This window comes from Phytophthora ramorum (genome assembly GCF_020800215.1).
Source record: "Phytophthora ramorum isolate Pr-102 chromosome Unknown Phyram_PR-102_s0007, whole genome shotgun sequence".
In the NCBI taxonomy this organism is placed as follows: Eukaryota; Oomycota; class Peronosporomycetes; order Peronosporales; family Peronosporaceae; genus Phytophthora; species Phytophthora ramorum.
Window position 1 is genome coordinate 429,111 of NW_027150653.1, and position 20,702 is coordinate 449,812.

Here is a 20,702-nt window from a genome sequence, read left to right on the forward strand (position 1 = left end):
TTAAAAATATGAGCGGAGACTTTGCTGTCCTACGACCAACCAATCGCCACCAATTCCCGTCTCCCTTGTTTCTTGAGCGGCAGCGCCAGCAGCATTCGAACCCGTGAAAACTGCAAGCGCGGCTGCTCCAGCGCTGGTGAGAAGACTCACTGCCGCTGACCGACTCGGCCTCGTCCAGAAGTCGTCAAACACAAATCGACACTCTTCACCAGCCCCAAGTAGCTGGTGCATGACGCGATGATGCTGCTCCACCTGCATGAAGCCTAGCAAGCGCTGCAGGCAGTAGAAGCTTCGAGACTTTGGGAGCGCTGCCACTCCGCCGACACTCCCGCTGCTGCTCCGACGGCGACGCTGACTGAGCGGACCCATTCGTCGATTGACACCGTCGTCCTGATCGTCAACTTCTTCGTCGCGGTGGCCGATTCGATACCATTCGCATACCCGCGGTAAGTAGATGACGCGGTTCACCTCATTCAGGCGCAATTCACGGCCCAAAAAGGCTGTGCATGTTGCGTTCAACTGCTCCTGCAGCTTCTCGCCACCGTCATACACGCGGATGATGCCTGTCGTCTTGGCGATTGGTGGCGAACTGTTGGTCTGGAGCACCATACTCGTACGAATATCGGTGCCATCGACTGCAAGTCCCGCCGGAATCGAAAGAGGTGTCTTCTTGGCGGCTGAGTACGAGCTGCTGCACGGCAGCACAGGAGTCCACGCCACACCCAGCACTGTGCGGCACAAACCGTTGATGGCATCGCCGCCGCCAATAGCCAGATCCATGATTGCATTCTGAGACAGGCTTCGCTTCAGACTGGAGGCCTCCAACGTCACTGGCACAGGGCAGCGCAGCACCACGCGCTGGATGTCCGCCAAAGTGAATCTGGTAGACTCCATTCCACCGTTAGCACGCACGAGGTAACACGGAACAGTTTGCAGCAGTTTCCACTGTTCATGCGACTGCGGGTAGCCGAACACGAGCACCGCGTGGATGAAAAGAGTGTGGTAGAGGTTTAGTCCCAGCGCAAAGCGGTCCCCATTCGACATCTCCGATTCCACTTTGTCCAGGTCGAGACCGTTCAGTTTCTCGACCTTATCGAGGAAGCGCAGGACAACTGCTCTGTTGATGCGAAGTCTGGCAGCAGTCTCACCAAGTGCAAAGACCTCCAGGCCAGCTTCAAGGCTTTCCTGAACCAGTTTCAGTATTGCCGATGCGTCGCCTTCTCTCGACAAGCTGTCCACAAATCGAGAGGTGCGCTGATTGAGGCACACTGGTTGAGTTTGCGAGTTGAGCACCATTGGAGCGAATAGTGGAGATGCAGCAACTGCCTCGGACCTCGCTGCTGTAGCCGGAGCTGTCACGTTGACATTGCAGATGTCAATAGTTAAAGGCTGCAGAGACGCCACCAGTCGATCACGCTCTTCAGCTGTCTCCACGAAAAGCGTAATGACCTCTAGCACGAGGTGGATCTCCACGCAGTACCACCGCGCCACCGCACCTTCTTCGTGGTGGACACTAGAGGGCTGGTTTCCTTGCAGCAACCCAACCCGATCGATGCTGCAAATGTTAAGCACATGAGTGACGGGGATGCTCAACGATGGAGCCACCGAGAATGACCGGAAGAAATGCAGGTGGTCTGCAGATACAATGAACCATTCCTGGCGAAGAAGCGGCGTCGTCCCGTCCCCAGCGCCATGTAAACGGTAAATACCCGCCTCGCACACGACATTCATCGCCAAGTGTTGGCTCTCGTTTATCTGCACACCAATTGCATGGTAAGTGGGCACGGACGGCAATCGAGAAGGAGACATCAAACACCGATACAACGTCGCCTTCTCCAGCTGGTTCTGGTAGCAGCGCTGAGGTTGTCTCCACCGTCGCCGTCCTTGGGATGGCTTCGACGCCACTTGCTCGAGAACGTGGGCCAGAGCAGACGTTTCGTGCTCGATTTGCTCGTAGCGATACTCGCGCGATTCAACAGACAGATGCTGGAAGTCCACGGGCTCGTCAACTTGCTCTTCGTCCTGGTCCTCGACTTCAGCGATACCCGTCTCGCGCTCGGTTTCCTTCCTGTCGATTTGGTGTTCCAGGCGGAGAAGTAGGAGCGCATTTTTCACAGTGGTAGCGCTCCGCATGACGGTGCGTCGAAGCTGCTGACGCACATCAACGACCTCCAGTAGATACCCCACCTTGCGCCGTCCAGCCACGCGGTCAACAAACTCCACCCACACATCCAGCGAGAAGCTCAGTCGACCTAGAGCGCGAGCATCCTCGGCAATACCGAGACAAGCCTCCGCATGGGCCAGCGGCACGCCACCTCCCTGTCCTTTGTCGCTCCAAGTGGCAATAGGCGAACCAACGTCAAATTCAGGGGACTGACCGTCCTTAGGAAGTGAGATACGCAACCCTTGTGACTCACTACTCAGGGATTGTTCCTGGCGATGCACCGAGAAGCAAAACAGATAGCGCTTGTTAGCTGTTGTGCGGCCTGACTGCTTTTGTACGTGTTGGTCTCTCTTTGAAGAGGGAGTTACCAAATACGCCGCCAAGTGCACAGGAGGGGGATTCATCCACCCAACCGGAAGCCACATTGCCACTGCAAGCAGCGAGCTCGCCAGCAGCCTCCACCTCCAGTCGTGAATCCTCGCTTCAAACGTGTACAGCTTCCCCACCGCATAACTGGTCACCGATCTGAATTCACTTTTTGCTCCAAGAACCGCACCAAACTGCTCACACGAGCGCATTGGAACTGCAAAGTGCGGCAACTCCACGTCATCTCCACGTGACGAGTGCGCCCCATTCCAACTGCACAACTTGTTGATAGCAGCAACCAGCACCTGGACACTCCACGTCAATTGCTTGTGCTCCGGCAGCTCCAATGCTACAAAGAATTTGCTGTTTGTCGGCACATGCCGCGTGAACCGGCCTTGCACCTGCAGCCCAAAGGCTTTGCAGCCTGTCGCGATCGCCACTTGGCCCTGGAAGTGCTGCGTCTCCACTTGGGTATTGCTTGACAACGAATTGGACCCACGCTCGTCCACCAGGTACCACGCTGTCGTCCGATTGGGGACGCATCTGTCCACCACGTCACGGAGATGGACACCCGCGAGTCCCAGGCCCAGCAGCAGCCACAGGCACTTGGCCAACGTGACGTCGCCTGACGGGAACAGCAGCCGCGTCACCCCACAGCGACACAGGAGACCCAAACAGGCCACGAGCACCAAGGACGTCACCAGATTGCGCCGCATCCTGTCGCTCTGGGCCCTTGCCACAGGAACCACTTGCTCTGTAGACTGACGTTTTGGAACTGAAGCATGGAGAGAGGAATCAGGCTCATGTGGCCGTTGCACAGATTGCATGCCGTGCGTCAGTCTTTTGGGGGGTTCAGGAGGGAACGTTACATGTCGGAAATAGTCAGAAACCAATAATAGAATGAAGGATAGGAGCTAAACCTGAGCTAAACCTGAGGCTATAATGAGGTCAGAGTGTGGGTTTAATGGGAGGGCTATTTCTGGCACTGTTGCTAGAAATAGAAAAGAATCATATTGTGTCCACCACACATATGTTATATGCAGCACGTCGCCGCCGTAGACTTGGTGTGCAGCAGTGCAGCAAACCAGGTCTAGAGGAGCCAAGCGGGCAAACAAGTATGTGGGATGACGATGCATATCAAGACACCAGGTACATTATTTGGAGTTTTCGGTGCAGTGGTCTTTCTCGCCGTCTAGAATTACTCAAGACAACTTTCTCGCCGAGGCGAAAATGATCGCATCGATGGAGTCCAACATGGACCCCCCCCCCACCACCACCACCACGTCGTTTGCTTCGTTGGTGTCGCGAACACGCTCTCAGGCCTGTGGACTACTTGAAAGCGGGAGACCAGGAAAGGACCAAACCCAGTACGCAATTGGACGCCGACTACTTGCTGCTCTCCTGGCGCAGGATGTAACAACGGTATTATTTTCGGTCGAGTTTACGGCGGTCAGTCCGTTCCGCTCGATTCAGACAAGCGGCCCACACCGCTGTGGCAGATCATGCAGGCTATTGACCAAGGAGCCGCCTGAGCTCAGCTGGAGTTTCTCGACAAATAGGTGCATGCATACCCATGCTTCCAGAGTCGCCGGTTGACAATCCTCGCGAGGAAGTTACGGTAATCCAACGGGTCGCTTTGTGCTGTTTAGCCGATGGCCAGAATCCATTTTGCTTGCTTCTCCAGGTCTTGACCAGATATCATTGCGCGCGATATGGTCCGTGTGGCGTCAATTCTGCTGGGGCTAGTCGCTCTCACGACAATGATTTCAGTCGCAGCTGGCAGCAGCTTGTACGAGGTGTGGATCTACTACTCGGGGAACTCATGTGACGGCACACCGTACTACTCGTACACGGCAAGCGATCTCAGCTGTACCATTGAAGCGTGCGTCACCGACGGCAATGCAACCGCGTCAGGTGTCGGCATGGCGTCGGTTGACTGCACGTCCGATTACGAAACCAGCCTGCGCAACGCCTTCGGCACCTCTCCGTATATTCTAGTGGAAGTCTTTAGCGACCGTGAGTGCGAAACTCTGTCGTTTGCTCATGGTTTCTTCGCATCAAGCAATTGCGAGGGGTCTCCGAACCTGAATACAAGTGAAGCAGCTCACGTTGTCGCTCGACTTGAGCCAGACGGATCCGCTACACTCGAGTACTATCGGGATACGACATGCGACGCCAGCGGACTATACGACACGTACTCTGCAGACAAGTACTCTCTAAGTACCCACAAGTGTGATGAAAACTGGAGCAAGTGGTATTACATTGACGGTGACGATAGTGCTCACCCCAACGATGCAGCTTCGGCCAACCACGACAACGATATCGCAAGCTACCAGGGCTCCAAGACTCCAATAATCGCCACCGTCAGTATAGGAGTCGTAATTCTCCTCGTCATTGGTGGATGTGTCTGGTGCTGTAAACGGCGATCGCACGCGAAGCAGACGGAGACCCTGCAACAGCCAACTGCCAGTCTCCAGTCGGGAAATACGGCTTCGCTTGAGGCGGCGATGCATGGGCAAATCGGTCTCTGGGACGACGATGTCATCACTGCTAATCGCATACCTCGTGACAAGGTTCGCGTGAAAGGACTCATCAGTCGCGGCGCCTTTGGCGAGGTGTGTGAAGGCGCTTTCAACGGGAAACAAGTCGCCGTGAAAATGCTGCTTCCTCATATGCGCGGTAACCTTCAGCAGGTCAACGATTTCCTGGCGGAGGCGAAGATGACAGCGACGATGGATCATCCACATGTCGTCGGGTTTATTGGGGTTGCTTGGGACTCACTATCAGATCTGTGCGTCGTGCTTGAGTTCATGGACGGAGGTGATTTGCGCGCTTTACTCAACAAATACGAGACTACGAACCACCGCGTCGGCTTTGACCGAGAGAAAACCACCATTGCGCTTCAAGTTTGCCATGCCCTCACGTACTTGCACTCGCTAATGCCGCCGGTTATTCATCGAGACCTCAAGTCGCGCAACATACTGTTGAGCCAAGCGCTTGACGCCAAACTTACAGACTTTGGCATTTCGCGAGAGCGCTTGGACCAAACTATGACTGCTGGGGTTGGTACGTCGCTGTGGATGGCACCTGAGGTGATGCTGGGTGAGAGGTATGACGTGAAAGCAGATGTGTTCTCGTTCGGCGTGGTGCTGTCGGAGCTGGACGTCCACACACTACCGTACGCACAAGCAAAGGAACAAGTCCGAGACTCGAACGGAAGGCGGCTGCCGGATGCTGCAATTCTACAACAGGTGGCAATGGGAAATCTGCATGTCGAGTTTTCACAAGCTAGTCCAGCGAACATGGTGGAGCTAGGACGAGCTTGCATTTCGTTGAACCCCAGCGATCGACCCACGGCCGCTGAGGCGCTGTACCGATTGCAAGTGATTCTGACCAAGGAGATGGTGTGAAAACCGTCGTTGCCAGGACTTGGTTTACTACGTAAGAAGTATTTGTCTGCAGGATGTCAATTCAATACATAACCTACCCGTGCGTGTTAATTGGACACTAAGGCCGATGCAGAAAGTAAAGTTGATGTTGTCCTTGGCGAAGCGGTCTGCAAGATAAGTACGAAGCTAAACTTTCGCCAACAGCGTACGCAGTGCTCTGGCGCCAACGCGCGGTATTTCAAGGCTCCTGATCGTTCTGGGAAAAACAGGAAAGCACAGAAGCGTTGATGCGTTCTGTTCAGTTACCAGTGAGCTGCTACACCAATCTAGTAGGATCGTTTCTCTATTCGTAGTTTGTTTGTCGTGCTGCGTTAGTTCGGGTGAATGCAGCAGCAACAACGTACAGCCTCAGCGTTTAGCAAGGCACTAAGTCTTTATTTCAGGCACGTCCGTTGAATCCTGCCTCGCTCAAAACGGTTTTGCGCTAAAGATATGGAACTGTATGCCACGCACTTGCCTAGATTCAGTCGCTAATCATCCACCGTGACGTGCGTCAGGTAGCGTGAATATAGAGTTTTCAGCAGCAGGATCATGCAACTTGGGTTCACTTGCTTTGTGTCCGTTAAACAGAGTTTGTGTCGGTCTACTGCTGAAGTTTTGTTCAGCTTCTAGCAGAAGAACCGTCCAGACGTACCCATCTAACCTAAAGCTCAAGTTCATGGTAAATGAATTCAAGTGTTTCATAATCTTCAATCAGAGGTTTACATGTTTTTGGCAGTAAAAACAAACTCAGGGACTGGCGAATACAGAGGTGAGCTTATGTGAACGATTCATGTCCGACCCAGTAAACGATTTTTCGTGACTTCGCAAGCTCATTCCAAAACGTTACGCGATGTCTCACACTGAACGGGGTGTTGGCATCGAAGAAATGGATGGTACATGTAGTATCAAGAGAATTCTCGAGATATTATTTGGGCTAAGCGAAAGTATGATAAAAGGGATTCGACCTACGATGCTTACTGGCGTCGCTTTTCGAACAACAAAGTGGATGTGGTGCGTGCCTACACCTTCACGGTTGCATTCTGCCTCCAAAGTCGATGACCGTCGTTAGTTGCTGGACGTTTTCTTCAGTTTTAAGGCATGCCTTTGGGTACACCTTATCTGAAAGGCAAGTGATTCTTTAGCATCTTTTTGAAATCGCCTTCACTTTCAAATTAGGTCAGTCTCTATCAGTGTCTTCTGAAGAAGTCTTCATGCTTCAGCAAAAGCTACTGTTTGCTGCGGCTCTTACGGTCTTGTTGGCGAATGTGGTCGCGGTTACGTACGAGATGAACGCTTGGTATTCAGGCACAAACTGTGATAGATCCCCGTACAACGTTTTCGTGGTTGAATCTTCAACCTGCGTTTCGGACGGCTCGTGTACTGCTGACAGCAGCACCGGGTCTGGCCACCTTGGAGCAGTAGCAACTATTTGTTCAACCGATTACAAGACGGCAGTCGAAACTCTCTTCGGTAGTTCACCATACATCATCAGAGACGTCCTGCAAACGGCGAGCTCCTACGAAATCCACAGAAAGCCACCTCCAGCCCACAGCTAGTCTTGGATCCGCTCAAACGGATATTTTCATGGGAAATGCACCACAACGACACACTACAGGCTTATGGAACGACGACGCCATAGTCGCCAAACGTATCTCACGCAGTAAAAGTCTCATTCAGCATCCTCTCAGTCAGGGTGCATATGGGGAGGTCTACTCAGGCATGTTTAACGGTCAACAAGTCGCGGTCAAGATGCTGTTACCAGCCATGAGAGGCAATCTGCAGCTTGTGAACCAGTTCCTCGCCGAAGCTAAAATGATGGCAGCTACGGATCATCCACGCATTGTCTCCTTCATCGGAGTCGCATGGGACTCGCTTTCCGACGTCTGTGTGATACTTGAATTCGTGGACGGCGGTGACGTGCGCTCACTACGTGACAAGTGTGTGGCAAACCACCATCAAGTCGGCTTCACCCGCCAGAAAGTCACCATCGCCCTACAAGTCTGCCACGCCCTCACATATTTGCACTCGCTTATGCCGCCGGTCATCCACCGCGACCTCAAGTCGAGGAACATCCTTCTCAGCCGGGCGATGGAACCGACTTCGGTATCTCAAAAGAACAACTCGTCTGCACTCTGACGGCTGGAGTAGGAACGTCATTGTGGATGGAAAGCTGTGGTATGGTGTCAGCTCATGAATTACCAGTAAAAATAATGATCCTCGCATTGCTACGGAGCTCTGTGCTTTGTGTTGAAGTAGATACTGTATTTGCACCCGAGGTCAAGTTGTCGGACTTTGGGATCGCGAATGGGGCGCCGATGACTGCTGGTATGGGCAAGCCGTAATGGACGACCTGGTACGACGGCAAGGCTGGTATGTTTCCGTTTGGCGTTCGTCTATCGGAGCTGGGCGTGCACACGCTCCCGTACGCGAATGCCAGAAAAACCAATCTCGGCTTGTATGGCCGTAAGATACCGACACTGGGGCACTACAAAAATCATGTGCGTTAATCGAGGTCCATCAACAGCCGAAATACTCTACCAGGTACAGGCTGCATGTGTTCCTTGCTGAGGAGCCTCGAACAGAATTGAAGAGACATCGTGACTTACGTTGAATACTAGTACATGACAAGAGCAATTCATACCCCACTCAGTTGAGCATGGTACATAAGCAACACATCTACTACCCAGAATACTCCCGCTCAAGGGCTGCAACCCGATCCAACACCAGTTCCACGGCTTTCGGTATGTTAGAGACCTTCAGCATGTTTGCAATGTTGTGAAGTTTGAGAATGTGCTCACGTTCTGTGGCTGCGATGAGGCCGGCCTTTAGTTGCGCATCAGCTGCCAAGGCTTCCCCCTCCTCCTGCAAAATCAGAGCCGCGTTTACGTGAAGGTCGGTCTCCTTTGGGTACAGCGCGATTCCTTTCCGCAGCATCTCAAGAGCCTGGTCCACATCTCCTTTCCTTTTAAAACATATCCCCAGCATGTTGTAGATGGACGATGCTTCTACCAGTAGTTCGGGATCCACTTTGCGATCACGAATCACACTGTTTGCCACCTCTGTCATGCGGAAGAAGCTGATAGCCGTGTCGAAATCGCCGATCTCGTAAGCAATATTGCCTCGATTGTAGAAATGAGTCGGGTAGATGCTGTTGCAGGCGATTGCTTGGTCTAGGAACTTCGTGGCGGTTGCTACGGACTCACTAGCGAGAAGATCTTCTAGAGAAGGTTCTCCGTATGGCAGTCGCGTCTTCATCCAGTGTGTGAAAATCTCGCCACCAATAAACCCAGGAGCCTGGAAGTGGCTTGGGGCAAGTACGGCAGACTTGTGGAGGTGGCGAATACCGTGCAGGTACAGATCCTCGTCGTGATTGTTCCTGGCTGCTATTGTAACGAAAGCAAGTCCGGCGTTCGTCTGACTCTCGATGTGCTTTGGTATCATACCGATCGCAACGCGTAGATAGTCGAGGGCCTTTTGCGGATCCGGATTGAGCAAGTTCTTCGCTTGGTTTGAAAGAACTTTGACGTTCGTAGGCACAACGTCCACTGCTACTTTGAACAGCATCTGCTCACTAACCCAGTCCGCATTTCGAAGACGGCTGCGGTAGCATCCGGCAGCGAACAAGATTGCACCGCAAGTAAGCATGCTGACCCGCGCAGCTCGGACCCACTTGAAAAATACTCTCGACTCGTTCTGGACCAAATTACCGCCGTCTTCAGGTAGTGGAGAAAGGTGTGCGGCGTACTTGTTCACAATTGAAAATGCGTGATCGACACCGCATCCGACGAGGAGGCAAAATCCAACACTAGGAAAGTACATGAGTCTCTCGGCGACCATCGTTCCGACCGGGAAAAAAATATTCGACGCAGGAACGAACGGTATCACACCAAACGCGATACTCATCATCAATAGAGACGACGGCGGATTTTTGGTTGGCCCCCACAACTGGAGAACCGCTGTGCGCAAGCCAGCTAAGACTACCGCATACGCGAATAAAGTGTACACGTTCCGCGGGTCGGTGGCAGATTCAATCACGGGGATCGTGTTGTACCCGTAGTCAAAGCAGAGCATCCGCGGCCACACGAGCTTCCACAAATACCATGCATGCAAATTTGCATAGGACAAGGCCCTCGTCAATCTGCTCTCCTGCACAACCACGTTATTGGCAAGGATGTTCCACTTCATTTGGCGGTGTTCGCCATTGATCCACACCCGCGCCACTGCCGCTACAATCCCCACGGTAAAAACCACCCCGACTCTCTTTTTCATCAACGTCAGTTTCCTGTCCACGTTCAGGTAATGGCCAATCCTCAGCAGATCGTACACCACCAACAAGGCAAAGTTGGTGAACCCCAGCTCCTTGCACAGTCCCGCCGCGATCGTCAGGACCAGCGCCAACACCACAAACCTCCACTCCGTTTCACGCCGCTTCGCACCTCTCGCGTACGCCAGGAAGGCTGACAAGGACAGAAAAGTGCACAACAAGTCGGCTCTCCCGACGATACTCGCGACTGCGTCACAGTGGATCGGATGCACTGCAAAGAGCAGTCCGGCCGTGAGAGATCCTATACAATATCCCTTCGTCTCTTCAATTACAGGTGTGGTCCCATTATCTCCAGCTAGGGGGGACGCGTCCTGCGGGTTCTCACGGACGCTTGCAGCGCCCAGTCGACGCGCGTGCTGCCTGAACAGGACGTCGGCCACTGTCCACACCAACACGGCGCACCCAGCGTGCACCAAAGCGTTGGTGAAGTGGTAGAGCCAGGCGCTGTGTCCACTGGCCAGGAGATAGTTGAGCCGGAAGCTCAACACTGTGAACGGGCGGTAGCTCTTGTGGCTGTGCGCGGACTGGAGGTGCGTCCCCCAGAAGTCGTGCGAGAAGACGTCGAGCAGGCTGCTACTCTGCGCGTCGGCATTGGATAGCACAGCGGAGCGGTCATCCCATACGAATCCGTTAGCGGTGGCGTTCCAGGCCGTGAGCAGCGCCGCCAGGAACACGAAGAGGCAGGAGGCCTCGCCTGGTGACACGTCCAGCAGCATGAAGATTTTGTTGAAGTGAGAGGTGTGGTGTGGCACACGTAGCTGTATGATGTGGTGGACGTCAAGAGTAGGCAGTTTTTTCAGCCAATGAGATGCAGGCGTTGAGCTCGGATGCCGCGTTTTTATAGCCGACGCATGCAGGACCTCCCGCCCGCCAAGCATGTCTTATTGGCGTAGTATCTATTATTACAGTCCAAAACGGAAGACAATTCCACTTCAGCTGTATTATATTATGAAGGACATTCGTTCTGGAAGATGAACACACCCTTTTTTTGGCCGAAGGGGTGTCGTCCTCATGTGTCGTGTCTATCCGTCGTTATTGCTGTCTAAATCGGTGCGTCGCTTTCCGCCTCCCGTTCATGCCGTCTGTCCCTCGGTTCTGACGGTCCACAGACCTCTCGTTACTCAGTCAGCAACAAGCCCCCAGCCTCGAAAGACTCGACCTCTCTACCATGATCTCGCCTCTCAAGGACATTGTCATCGCCACGGTGCTCGGCACTGGTGCCGGCCTGATCTGGAACAACTTTAAGGACGGCGAGCTGGACCGCATCGGCCGATTCTACAAGTGGTACGATGCCCAGGAGGCCCTCAAGAAGAACGCGCACGCCGACGACTAAGCGCAATCAGCTCAAGCCTCAGAGGGGGGGGCTGAACCGTACTGTACACAGCCTCCTCTCGCGTGTGAGGCGCTCTCTCTCGTTGTCTGGTGACTATGGATCCACTACAAGGCGGATCAGGTGAAGACCGGCGCGAGAGGCAGATTAATGCAGAAAACTTAAGGAAAAATCAAGAAAAATGAGGAAGATGACGAGCTGAACCACTCCAACCACTGCAATAGTGAGAGTCTTCATACAGAGCCAAGAGGCCTTCTTGGCTCTTAAAGGGGACTTTGGCTTGTGCACCTGCTTCATGGCCTCCGCTCGTTTCAAGTATTATTTTGGCGTGTTATACTTCAGGTTGGTGTTTTGCACACATTCCGCATTATTGCGACCTTCCAGCAGGATGCGGCTCTACGTGCACTTGGAACCGGCGGACGCGGCGCTCGCGTGGACGAAGCGCCTCACCCTCCCTTCTGCAGACGCCTTACACGCGTCTCCATCTGTGCGGTCGGTTCTCAGCAGCTTTATCGGCGCGTACAACGCGAAATTCCGCCCTCAAACGCCGCTGGACGCTCAAACTGTCGACGTTTACGTGGAGTTCCACCAAAACGTTGCGTCTCGACGGCTTTTGAGCTCTTTAGACGCCTCTATTGCTGCTGTTGCCAGCTCTAGAGGCTCGACGACGGGTAAATCGCTGCTAGAGAGCGGAGAAACGTGTAATTTTGAGCTTTTTGTGATGCCAAAGGCCCCGCCACCTCTAAATTCTAGGAAAGAGTGCTCAGTTCATGCTGGAAAAGACGGCCAAGACACGAAACTCGGACGCACTTTGGCGCTGGCGGAGATACACATGAAGCAGAAAAAGTTCCGAGCTGCGAGGGACATTTACACGCACGTGCTGGCTGAGGACCCGCGGAATCCCAAGGCGTTGCTGGCTCTTGGAGGCATTTTGGTGGCTTGCGGACGGCACGAGGAAGCGGCGAAGAAGTACTTTTTGAAGTACTGGAAGACTCATGGAGAAAGGGGTGGAACGCACACGAGACTCGCGTATACCAGTGCTTTAAAGTTGGCAGAGTGTTGCGTTGAAATGGGGAAATATTTAGAGGCGGTGGTGGTTTTGGATGACTTGCAGACATTTGTACGGGTGGATAGTGGACATGTTCGTGGTTTTGGGGGAGGAGAAAGTAATGAACATGATATATTTACTGATGCCGATGATCGTGCGCGGATGGAAGAGCAGATGGATGTGCTCAAGGCACAGGCTTTGTATGGGACGAAAGATCCTCATAACGAGGAGAAGGCTATATCACTTATTATGCAGTTGATACCGGATCTACAGGCTCCGACACTGAATGTGGACGCTATGTTGCTGTACGCCAAGATTGCGCACGACCGCGGAAAAAAGAGCGAGGCTTTGAGTATGACGTTGCGCGTGCTCGTGGGTAATTCGAACGATCGGGTTGTGAGGAAAACTCTTGTATCGTTGTTAAAAGATCGTGGCTGGATGGAGCGTCTACAGAGTACTGTACCTCCAATTAGTCCGTCAGCTGGAGCTGCGTACGCATTCATCGCGACTATTCTTAAGGACTTTGGTGCCGTGGACAAGAGCATTGCGTGTTTCCAGCAGGCACAGCTTAGTGACCCGCAAAGTGCTTCGTATGCGCTCAATCATGCGCATGCGTTAGAAGTTTGTTGTCAATATGCTGAGGCGTATGACGTGCTGGTGTCATTTTTTCGCGAAAATCGCTCGCTCGCTGTCGGAAATGGCAATGGTGGAGCCACACAACTGCTTGCGGGTTCATTTGTTGATATTCTTGATCGATCTGGCGCATGGAATCACAGCCGCGTCAGTATGTCCGCTTTCACTGCCGGAAATGAGGGTCTATCAAACTGGACTGTTAAATGGGTATCAGGACATAAGGGCTACGCAAAAGTGACACTACCCGCTTCAGGAATTGATGCAGACATGAGAAGCGTGCAAGTAGCCCCTCTCGATCTTGATACTGTCCAAGCAAACAAAAAGGCGTCGTCCACTTTATCCGAGATGGAGTTAGACCTCATGGCCTGCTTCTTCACGGTTGTTAAAATACTGTTTGTCAACGGACGATTGTCCGTGCTCCCATTACTGATTCGCGCATTAGAGCCAATTCGCCTTGGACGTGAGCTGCACCGAACGATGATCCGCAATGAACAAGCGTACTATGCCTGCATTGCACAGCTGCTTTCAATTGAGGAGGCACTTGAGCTAAATCCCCCTCTATCCGAAAACTCGACAGACAGCATCTACGTATGTGGCGATTCACACACGCTAGCAACTGCTTGGCGTAAAATCAACGTTCAGAATCACCCCGTATTGTTGCGCCCGGCGCTTGTAACAGGTCTCAAACACTGGCATCTCCGCAAGGAGTCCGCCTTCTACCCGAAGCTAAATTTCTGGCGGGTTGTTGCCAGCATTCCAGCCAAGTCCCGCGTTGTTTTTTTGTTTGGAGAGATTGACTGTCGTGAGGGCATTTTGGACGCTGTTGAGAAGTGCAAATACGAGGTAAGGCCTTGGGTGCTGTTACGACATACTGGGACAACAAGCTAACCTCCGTGTTCTTATAGTCTGTCGAAGAAGGGATGCAGCACACAATCGGCATATTCATGGAAACGCTAGAAGATGTTGTTCAGAAATACAAGTTTGATGTGCATATCCATCCAGTGGTGCCAGTCCTCGACGAAACACGCCCACTGGTCATCCAGTACAACAAGCTCTTCAAGCAATGCGTCACCAAGAGCGCATTTTGCAAGTAAGGTTTAGCAGAGCTCTTTGATGTGGTGAATTTGCCACGTGTGCTGATGCACAGGATACGTATTGTCCGTGTAGGTGGCTGGACTTCTTCGACGACTTAGTGTGTGAAAGCCCACCCAAGGTAAATAAGGTAGCGTGCACGTTAGTCGAACGGATGGTTTAATTAATGAGTTTGTTGTGGTGCTGATAGCTCCGGCCTGAACTTCGCCTTGATGGAACGCACTTGCATCCGTCGTATTTATCAAGCCTCGAAGCTGCATTTAACCACTCAACTCATCAGCCAAAATGACCTGCAGCCGATACAATACTTCAGCTGCCGTCGGACGGTCTGTCGGCGAAATCGATACACAAGCGCGACCCAGCTCCACGACAGCACTCGGACTCATATACGAAAACTCTACGCTAACTTCGCCACATGACACTCTCTGTAAAAGTGTAGTGTCTGGTATTTCACGGCCCTCGGTTTCACGACATCTCTGCCGTACCCACGTGTACGGCATTGTGTGGACGTCCAGCTCGGACATCACAACACCAAACGAGAATATGTCAGCCTTGACGTCGTATTTCTCTCCAAGCATCACCTCAGGAGCCATCCACACCGAAGTGCCAACTCCTGCAGTCATCGTTCTGTCGAGCCGTTCGCGCGAAATACCAAAATCTGTCAGCTTGGCTGCCATGGCATGGTTCAACAAAATGTTGCGGGACTTGAGGTCTCGATGGATAACTGGCGTTGCGAGGGAGTGCAAGTACGTGAGTGCGTGGCAGATGTGAAGAGCGATAGTTGTCTTCTGCTTATCAAACCCCACGGGTCGACACTCAGCTTCGTACTTGTTTAGGAGTATTCGCAAGTCTCCAGCATCCATGAACTCGAGAACGACGCAAAGATCCGACAGTGAATCCCACGCAACGCCGACAAAGTAGACAATGTGAGGATGATCCATCGTTGCAGTGATCTTGGCTTCCGTGAGGAGCTCGTGGACTTGTTGAAGATCAGTACGCGACGCTGGTAGCAGCATTTTGACAGCAACTGGTTGGCGATTGAAAACTCCAGAATACACCTCGCCGTACGCGCCACGACTGAGAAGCTTCTTAATGCTGATCTTGTTCCGCGGGATTCGAGTCGCAGTGATGGTGTCGTCATCCCAGAGACCGCTTCGAGTTTCCACTGGTTTCTGCCTCCTCAGCCGGCGGTACAAGACAATTATCACTGAAACCAGTGCAAACACAATGCAGCTGAAGATGAGGCTAACGATGGCAAGAGCACTCACGTTGCTGTCAGGTGAGTAAGCAGATGTGGTTGGATTCCCGGCTCTGCTACCAGGTGAGTGAGTGGGTGTGGTTGGATTCCCGGCTCTGCTGCCACTGTTGTCTGTAACACCCCGTTTAATACCACTGCTGGAAGCACCATCGACTGCACCACTACTGTCTCTGGCCATGTTGAATTCGCTGCCAACGTACCATTTGTATTTGCTGGGGCTGCACTCGTGGCTAGCAGCCAAGTGACTGTCTGCGCTCTCTGTATTGTATTCCAATACACAAATCGAGTCGGAGTAGTAGGCCATTGATGCCGATCCGGCCGAATTCAGCGTGGCAATATAGCTTCCTCCGTAGTAGTTCTCCACGCAGACACTGAGTTCTGTGGTTCCGTAGGCGTTGATCAAGATGGAGCAGTTTTCGTCCGAAAACCTCGCAGCAATAACGTAGGAGGAAGAGGAGGCATTCATCAAACTTGTCATGGAAGTGGCGTAGTCCGTGGAGCACTCGATTGACTTGGCGTCCGAATCGCCAAGTGAAAAATCACCAGTCGTGGAGGAAGAACCATCACCGCTTAGACAAGTATTTGCTGTGCAATTGGCGTCTTGGACGGCGAACACTTGGTACGCGCTCCCAGTGCTACAGACACCACCAGAGTAGTAAGCTAAGACCGAGTACGGCGTCGCCATGGCTGCAGAGCAGACGGATAGTCGCGTATCGTGCAGAACCGGAAATGACTAAAAAGTGGACCCACCTCTTCCACTAGGAATCCACTAATGATACTAGCCACTAATGATACTAGCCACTAATGATACTAGCCACTAACGGCCGCCTTCTCGATGGGTTCACACGGATTCGAGTCGGCACTCTCTGGCCATTTCGTTGGATTGGCTTGTCAAGCTCACACTACATGTAGTAGCTCTGCTAAAGGGAAGATGACTTACTTTGATAGCTTCCTACAACAACGACGTCTTGGGATCCGTAAAAACTACATTGAATTCTAATTCACTAGAGCTCCTGTGAAAGGGTCAGCTGGAGCCTGTACAGCGCCTCTGCAGCACTTGGACGAGCACTAGGCTCAACGGCCACGCAAGCGTATCCTAGCTCCACAATCGACCGCAGGCTCATTTCCGAAAACTCCACTCGCGCTGTCCCCGTCATGATTTTCTGCAGGAGTGCAGCATCCGTCAGTTGACGTCCAACCGTGTCCAAACTTCTCTGCTTCGCCTGGGCGTACGGAAGCGTATGAACGTCGAGCTCCGATAGCACGACACCAAACGAAAACATGTCCGCTTTCACGTCGTATTTCTCGCCCATCATCACCTCGGGTGCCATCCAGAGCGAGGTACCGACACCTGCAGTCATCGTTTGGTCGGGTCTTTCACGTGAAATGCCAAAGTCCGTCACCTTGGCTTCCATGGTACGGCTCAGTAGGATGTTTCGTGACTTTAAATCTCGGTGGATCACTGGAGGAGCAAGCGAGTGGAGATATGCCAGAGCATGGCAGACGTGCAGTGCAACGGTGGCTTTCTGTCTGTCGAATCCGACTTGGCGTTTCGAGGCGATGTGCTTGTCAAGCAGAGAACGCAGATCCCCACCATCCATGAACTCGAGAACGACGCACAAGTCTGATAGGGAGTCCCAGGCAACGGCGACGAAGCTGACGACGTGTGGATGGTCCATGCTAGCCGTCATTTTGGCTTCTGCAAAAAACTCGTTCACATGCTGAAGGCTCATCCGAGTGGCAGGGATCAGCATCTTGACAGCTACTGGCTTGCCATTGAAGACGCCATGGTACACTTCCCCGTACGCCCCGCGACTGATCAGCTTCTTCACTTTGATCTCACTGCGGCGAACTCGCTTAGCGATGATCACTTCATCATTCCACAATCCATTTTGACTGTGTCCTGCAGCTTCCAAAGCGGCCGTGCCTCCTGTAGCGAGCGTACCGGTCCATGTCTTGTGAAGATTCTTCTTGTATCGCCGGAGATAGAGCAGAACGAGCACGATGACGACCAACACGACTGCAACGCACCCACACACGATTCCGATGATGGCTCCCGTGCTGAGCGCGCTGCTCTCTCCATCTTTGCTCGTGTACCATTTGTAGTTGTCTGAATCGCACGAGTGGCTGCCAAGGGTTTTCCTGGTCATGCTGAATGACGCGAGTTGCGAATCGGTTAAGCACTCGGCCGTGTCGAAGAATCTAAGCGAGGCAGATCCGTTGTCGTCAAGCTTGCCAATGACATAGGTGCTTTCGTTGTTGTAGAAAGACCCCTCGCAATTGCCGATTGCCGGATACCCGAACGCTTCGTCGAGCGTCACACAGCCGTTGTCTTTGTAAACGACTTGGATAATGTACGGCGAGGCCCCAAATTTCTCTCGCATCGCAGAGATGTAGTCGCTGGTGCTGCATTCGTACGAAACCATCTCCGCGGTCACCTCACTAGGGTCAGCGTTGTAGTCGGCGCATACTTCCTCAACGCACTCGTCGCCTTCTTCCATTGCATAGGCGGAGACTGAATACGGGGTGCCACTGCAGTCCGTTCCTGCATAGCTAGTACCGATGGAGTACGTCGTCGCTTCAACTGCAGTCCAGACCACAACAGGAAGCAAAAGCAGCGCCCGTCGAGACATGCGCTACGTCTGGGGAAGAATTGGTGAAGTCGCAGTCAAAACAGAAGTGAGGCGATACGGTCATGGGCACTGAGGCAAACTAACTTGGATGCCTTCGTGTCGCCTTTCAGCTTTCACTGCAAGTTGCACTCCTTCGGTGGTCTTGGTTTTGCCTGGCTGAGATAGTAGATATTATTCTTCCAGCGGCAGATCGAGGAGGCACAAAAGCATAGAGCACTGCGTAAGGCCGGAGAGTTGGGAAACCTGAGATCAGTTACTTGCTCATGATGAACGTACACAGTAAAAAAACACGTTCTCGGTGCCGATCAGAACTTGCATACCTGCTTCCGCTGCCCTTGGACGATCATTCCGGTCGACTGCAGCGCAAGAATATCCCAGCGACGAAGCGCTTGGTGCCATCAAACTCCGTCTGTCATCTTGTGGCCATTACGTTCTTCACTTGAGCCTATGGCATCGGGTGGGTCCTACAAGGGCCAAGCACGTCCGCTTTGAACTCATTCCTCTCTTCCAGCAACACTCCTGACGTCATCCAGAGTAACGGAGCATTACTCTTGATGACGACGCCCACCGCTGCTGTCGCTCCGTTCTCGTGACCAAAGTCCATCGTAGTTGGCTTCAGGCTTCAGTGTAGTTCAAACGTAATCCCAACGACTTCATTTACAGTTCTGCGTCCTTACGCTAGTTCCTGCAGAATAACCTGGAGTCTGTACAGCGCCTCTGCGGAGCTTGGACGATCAGCCGGGTCCACCGACACGCACGCGTAGCCCAGCACCACCAGTGCCTTGGGGTTCGACGCCGAAAACTCCACATGAACCTCCCCAGCCGTGATCTTCTGCAGCAGCGTAGCGTCCGCCATTTTACGGCCATTCGTGTCCAGACTCCGCTGCTTAGCTTGGGAGTAAGGCAGCGTGTGCACGTCGAGTTCCGACAAGACCACGCCAAAGGAAAATATGTCTGCCTTGACGCCGTACTGCTCGCCGAGCATCACCTCGGGCGCCATCCACAGAGAAGTGCCCACTCCAGCAGTCATGGTTTGATCAAGCCGCTCTCGCGAAATGCCAAAGTCCGTCACTTTGGCTTCTTTGGCTTGGTTCAACAGGATGTTTCGCGACTTGAGATCTCGGTGGATAATTGGAGGAATGAGCGAGTGGAGATACGTGAGCGCGTGGCAGACATGCAGTGCGATCGTGGCCTTTTCTCGATCAATTCCGACGGGATGCTTGGTGGCCTCGTACTGGTTCAAAAGAGAGCGAAGGTCGCCTCCGTCCATGAACTCGAGCACAACGCACAGATCTGACAAGGAGTCCCAGGCAACCCCCACAAACGTGACAATGTGCGGGTGATCCATGGACGCCGTCATTTTGGCCTCCGTGAGGAAGTCCGTCACGTGTTGCAAATTCCCTCGCGTGGCTGGCAGCAGCATCTTCACAGCCACTTGCTGCCCATTAAAGACCCCAGTGTACACCTCGCCGTAGGCGCCTCGACTAAGTAACTTCTTGATTTTCACCTTGTCTCGCGGGATTCGCTTGGCTGTGATCACATCGTCGTTCCAGAGTCCCGATTGCCCACTCATAGCGGCTTCGAGTGCCGTCAAGTCACCCGACGGCAGAGTAGCCGTCCACTGGCCTCCAGTTTTCCCTTGAGCTCGACGTCGACGTCGGTATAGCAAAGCACCTCCAATGACAAGCAGGAGAACCACAACACAACCGCAGATGATCCCAATAATGGCACCCGTGCTAAGCCCACTACTGTCTTCCTGAGTTGCCGACCCACTGGAGCTTGCGTCATCGTCGTTGCTGGTGTACCACTTGACCCAGTTTGCATCACAGGAATGCGTCGCCAGAGTCTCCTTGGAGGCGCTGTCCACGCCTGTCTCCGTGGTCGCGCACTGACTGTCGTTGTAGTATTTGATGGCGGCGGATCCGTTGCTGTTCAACGAGCCGATGATGTAGAAGCTATCGTTCTCCTTGAATGAACCTTCGCAATTGCCGAGCGCTGGGACGCCGTACGCGTAGTACAGCGTGCTGCAGCTCTCTTCGTTAAACCCCACCTCTATGATGTACTTGGTGCTGCTGAACTTGTCTCGCGTCGCCGAGACGTAGTCGGTTGTACAGTCGACGGTCATTTTCTCGATGGTGGTGCCGCTCGCACTGCCATCGTACGCTGCGCACTCGGTGTCCAAGCACTCGGCGTCTTCGTAAGCGTAGACCGCGTATGGGGTGCCCTCGCAGCCCGTTCCGGCGTAGTAGGAATAAACCCCGTACGTCGTTGCAGCAACACACGCCGCGTGAAGGACTGCCGTCAGAAGCAGACACGCCACAGCACGAGACATTGGGGAACTCCGTGTGGAGGAGACCAAGGAAATCCGGAAGTGAGGTCGAGAGGGCGCGAACCACATGTGAGTCGAGTGGGTTCACAATGGT

The 20,702-nt window shown here is 53.1% G+C and overlaps 6 protein-coding genes across 6 annotated transcripts; 2 read left to right on the forward strand and 4 right to left on the reverse strand.

Annotated features, from left to right (window-relative positions):
* On the reverse strand, positions 1-3,246 carry KRP23_8156 (uncharacterized protein; the record flags this gene model as incomplete). Its single annotated transcript, XM_067893561.1, has 1 exon — positions 1-3,246. One exon carries the CDS (start codon positions 3,244-3,246, stop codon positions 1-3), a length of 3,246 nt encoding a protein of 1,081 aa, XP_067743079.1.
* Positions 3,247-8,640: 5,394 nt separating this feature from the next.
* On the reverse strand, positions 8,641-11,001 carry KRP23_8157 (Protein O-mannosyl-transferase TMTC4; the record flags this gene model as incomplete). Its single annotated transcript, XM_067893562.1, has 1 exon — positions 8,641-11,001. The coding sequence occupies one exon, from the start codon at positions 10,999-11,001 to the stop codon at positions 8,641-8,643; it is 2,361 nt and encodes a 786-aa protein (XP_067743080.1).
* Positions 11,002-11,296: 295 nt separating this feature from the next.
* KRP23_8158 (uncharacterized protein) lies at positions 11,297-11,618 on the forward strand (the record flags this gene model as incomplete). The annotated part of the gene is made up of 2 exons (XM_067893563.1): positions 11,297-11,335; positions 11,415-11,618. 2 exons carry the CDS (start codon positions 11,297-11,299, stop codon positions 11,616-11,618), a joined length of 243 nt encoding a protein of 80 aa, XP_067743081.1.
* A 385-nt stretch (positions 11,619-12,003) lies between these two features.
* On the forward strand, positions 12,004-14,677 carry KRP23_8159 (uncharacterized protein; the record flags this gene model as incomplete). The annotated part of the gene is made up of 4 exons (XM_067893565.1): positions 12,004-14,139; positions 14,202-14,386; positions 14,464-14,509; positions 14,579-14,677. The coding sequence occupies 4 exons, from the start codon at positions 12,004-12,006 to the stop codon at positions 14,675-14,677; spliced, it is 2,466 nt and encodes an 821-aa protein (XP_067743082.1).
* Positions 14,678-16,650: 1,973 nt separating this feature from the next.
* KRP23_8160 (uncharacterized protein) lies at positions 16,651-18,279 on the reverse strand (the record flags this gene model as incomplete). The annotated part of the gene is made up of 2 exons (XM_067893566.1): positions 16,651-16,714; positions 17,678-18,279. The coding sequence occupies 2 exons, from the start codon at positions 18,277-18,279 to the stop codon at positions 16,651-16,653; spliced, it is 666 nt and encodes a 221-aa protein (XP_067743083.1).
* Positions 18,280-18,724: 445 nt separating this feature from the next.
* KRP23_8161 (uncharacterized protein) lies at positions 18,725-20,611 on the reverse strand (the record flags this gene model as incomplete). The annotated part of the gene is made up of 3 exons (XM_067893567.1): positions 18,725-18,899; positions 18,957-19,111; positions 19,787-20,611. 3 exons carry the CDS (start codon positions 20,609-20,611, stop codon positions 18,725-18,727), a joined length of 1,155 nt encoding a protein of 384 aa, XP_067743084.1.
* Positions 20,612-20,702: the final 91 nt, after the last annotated feature.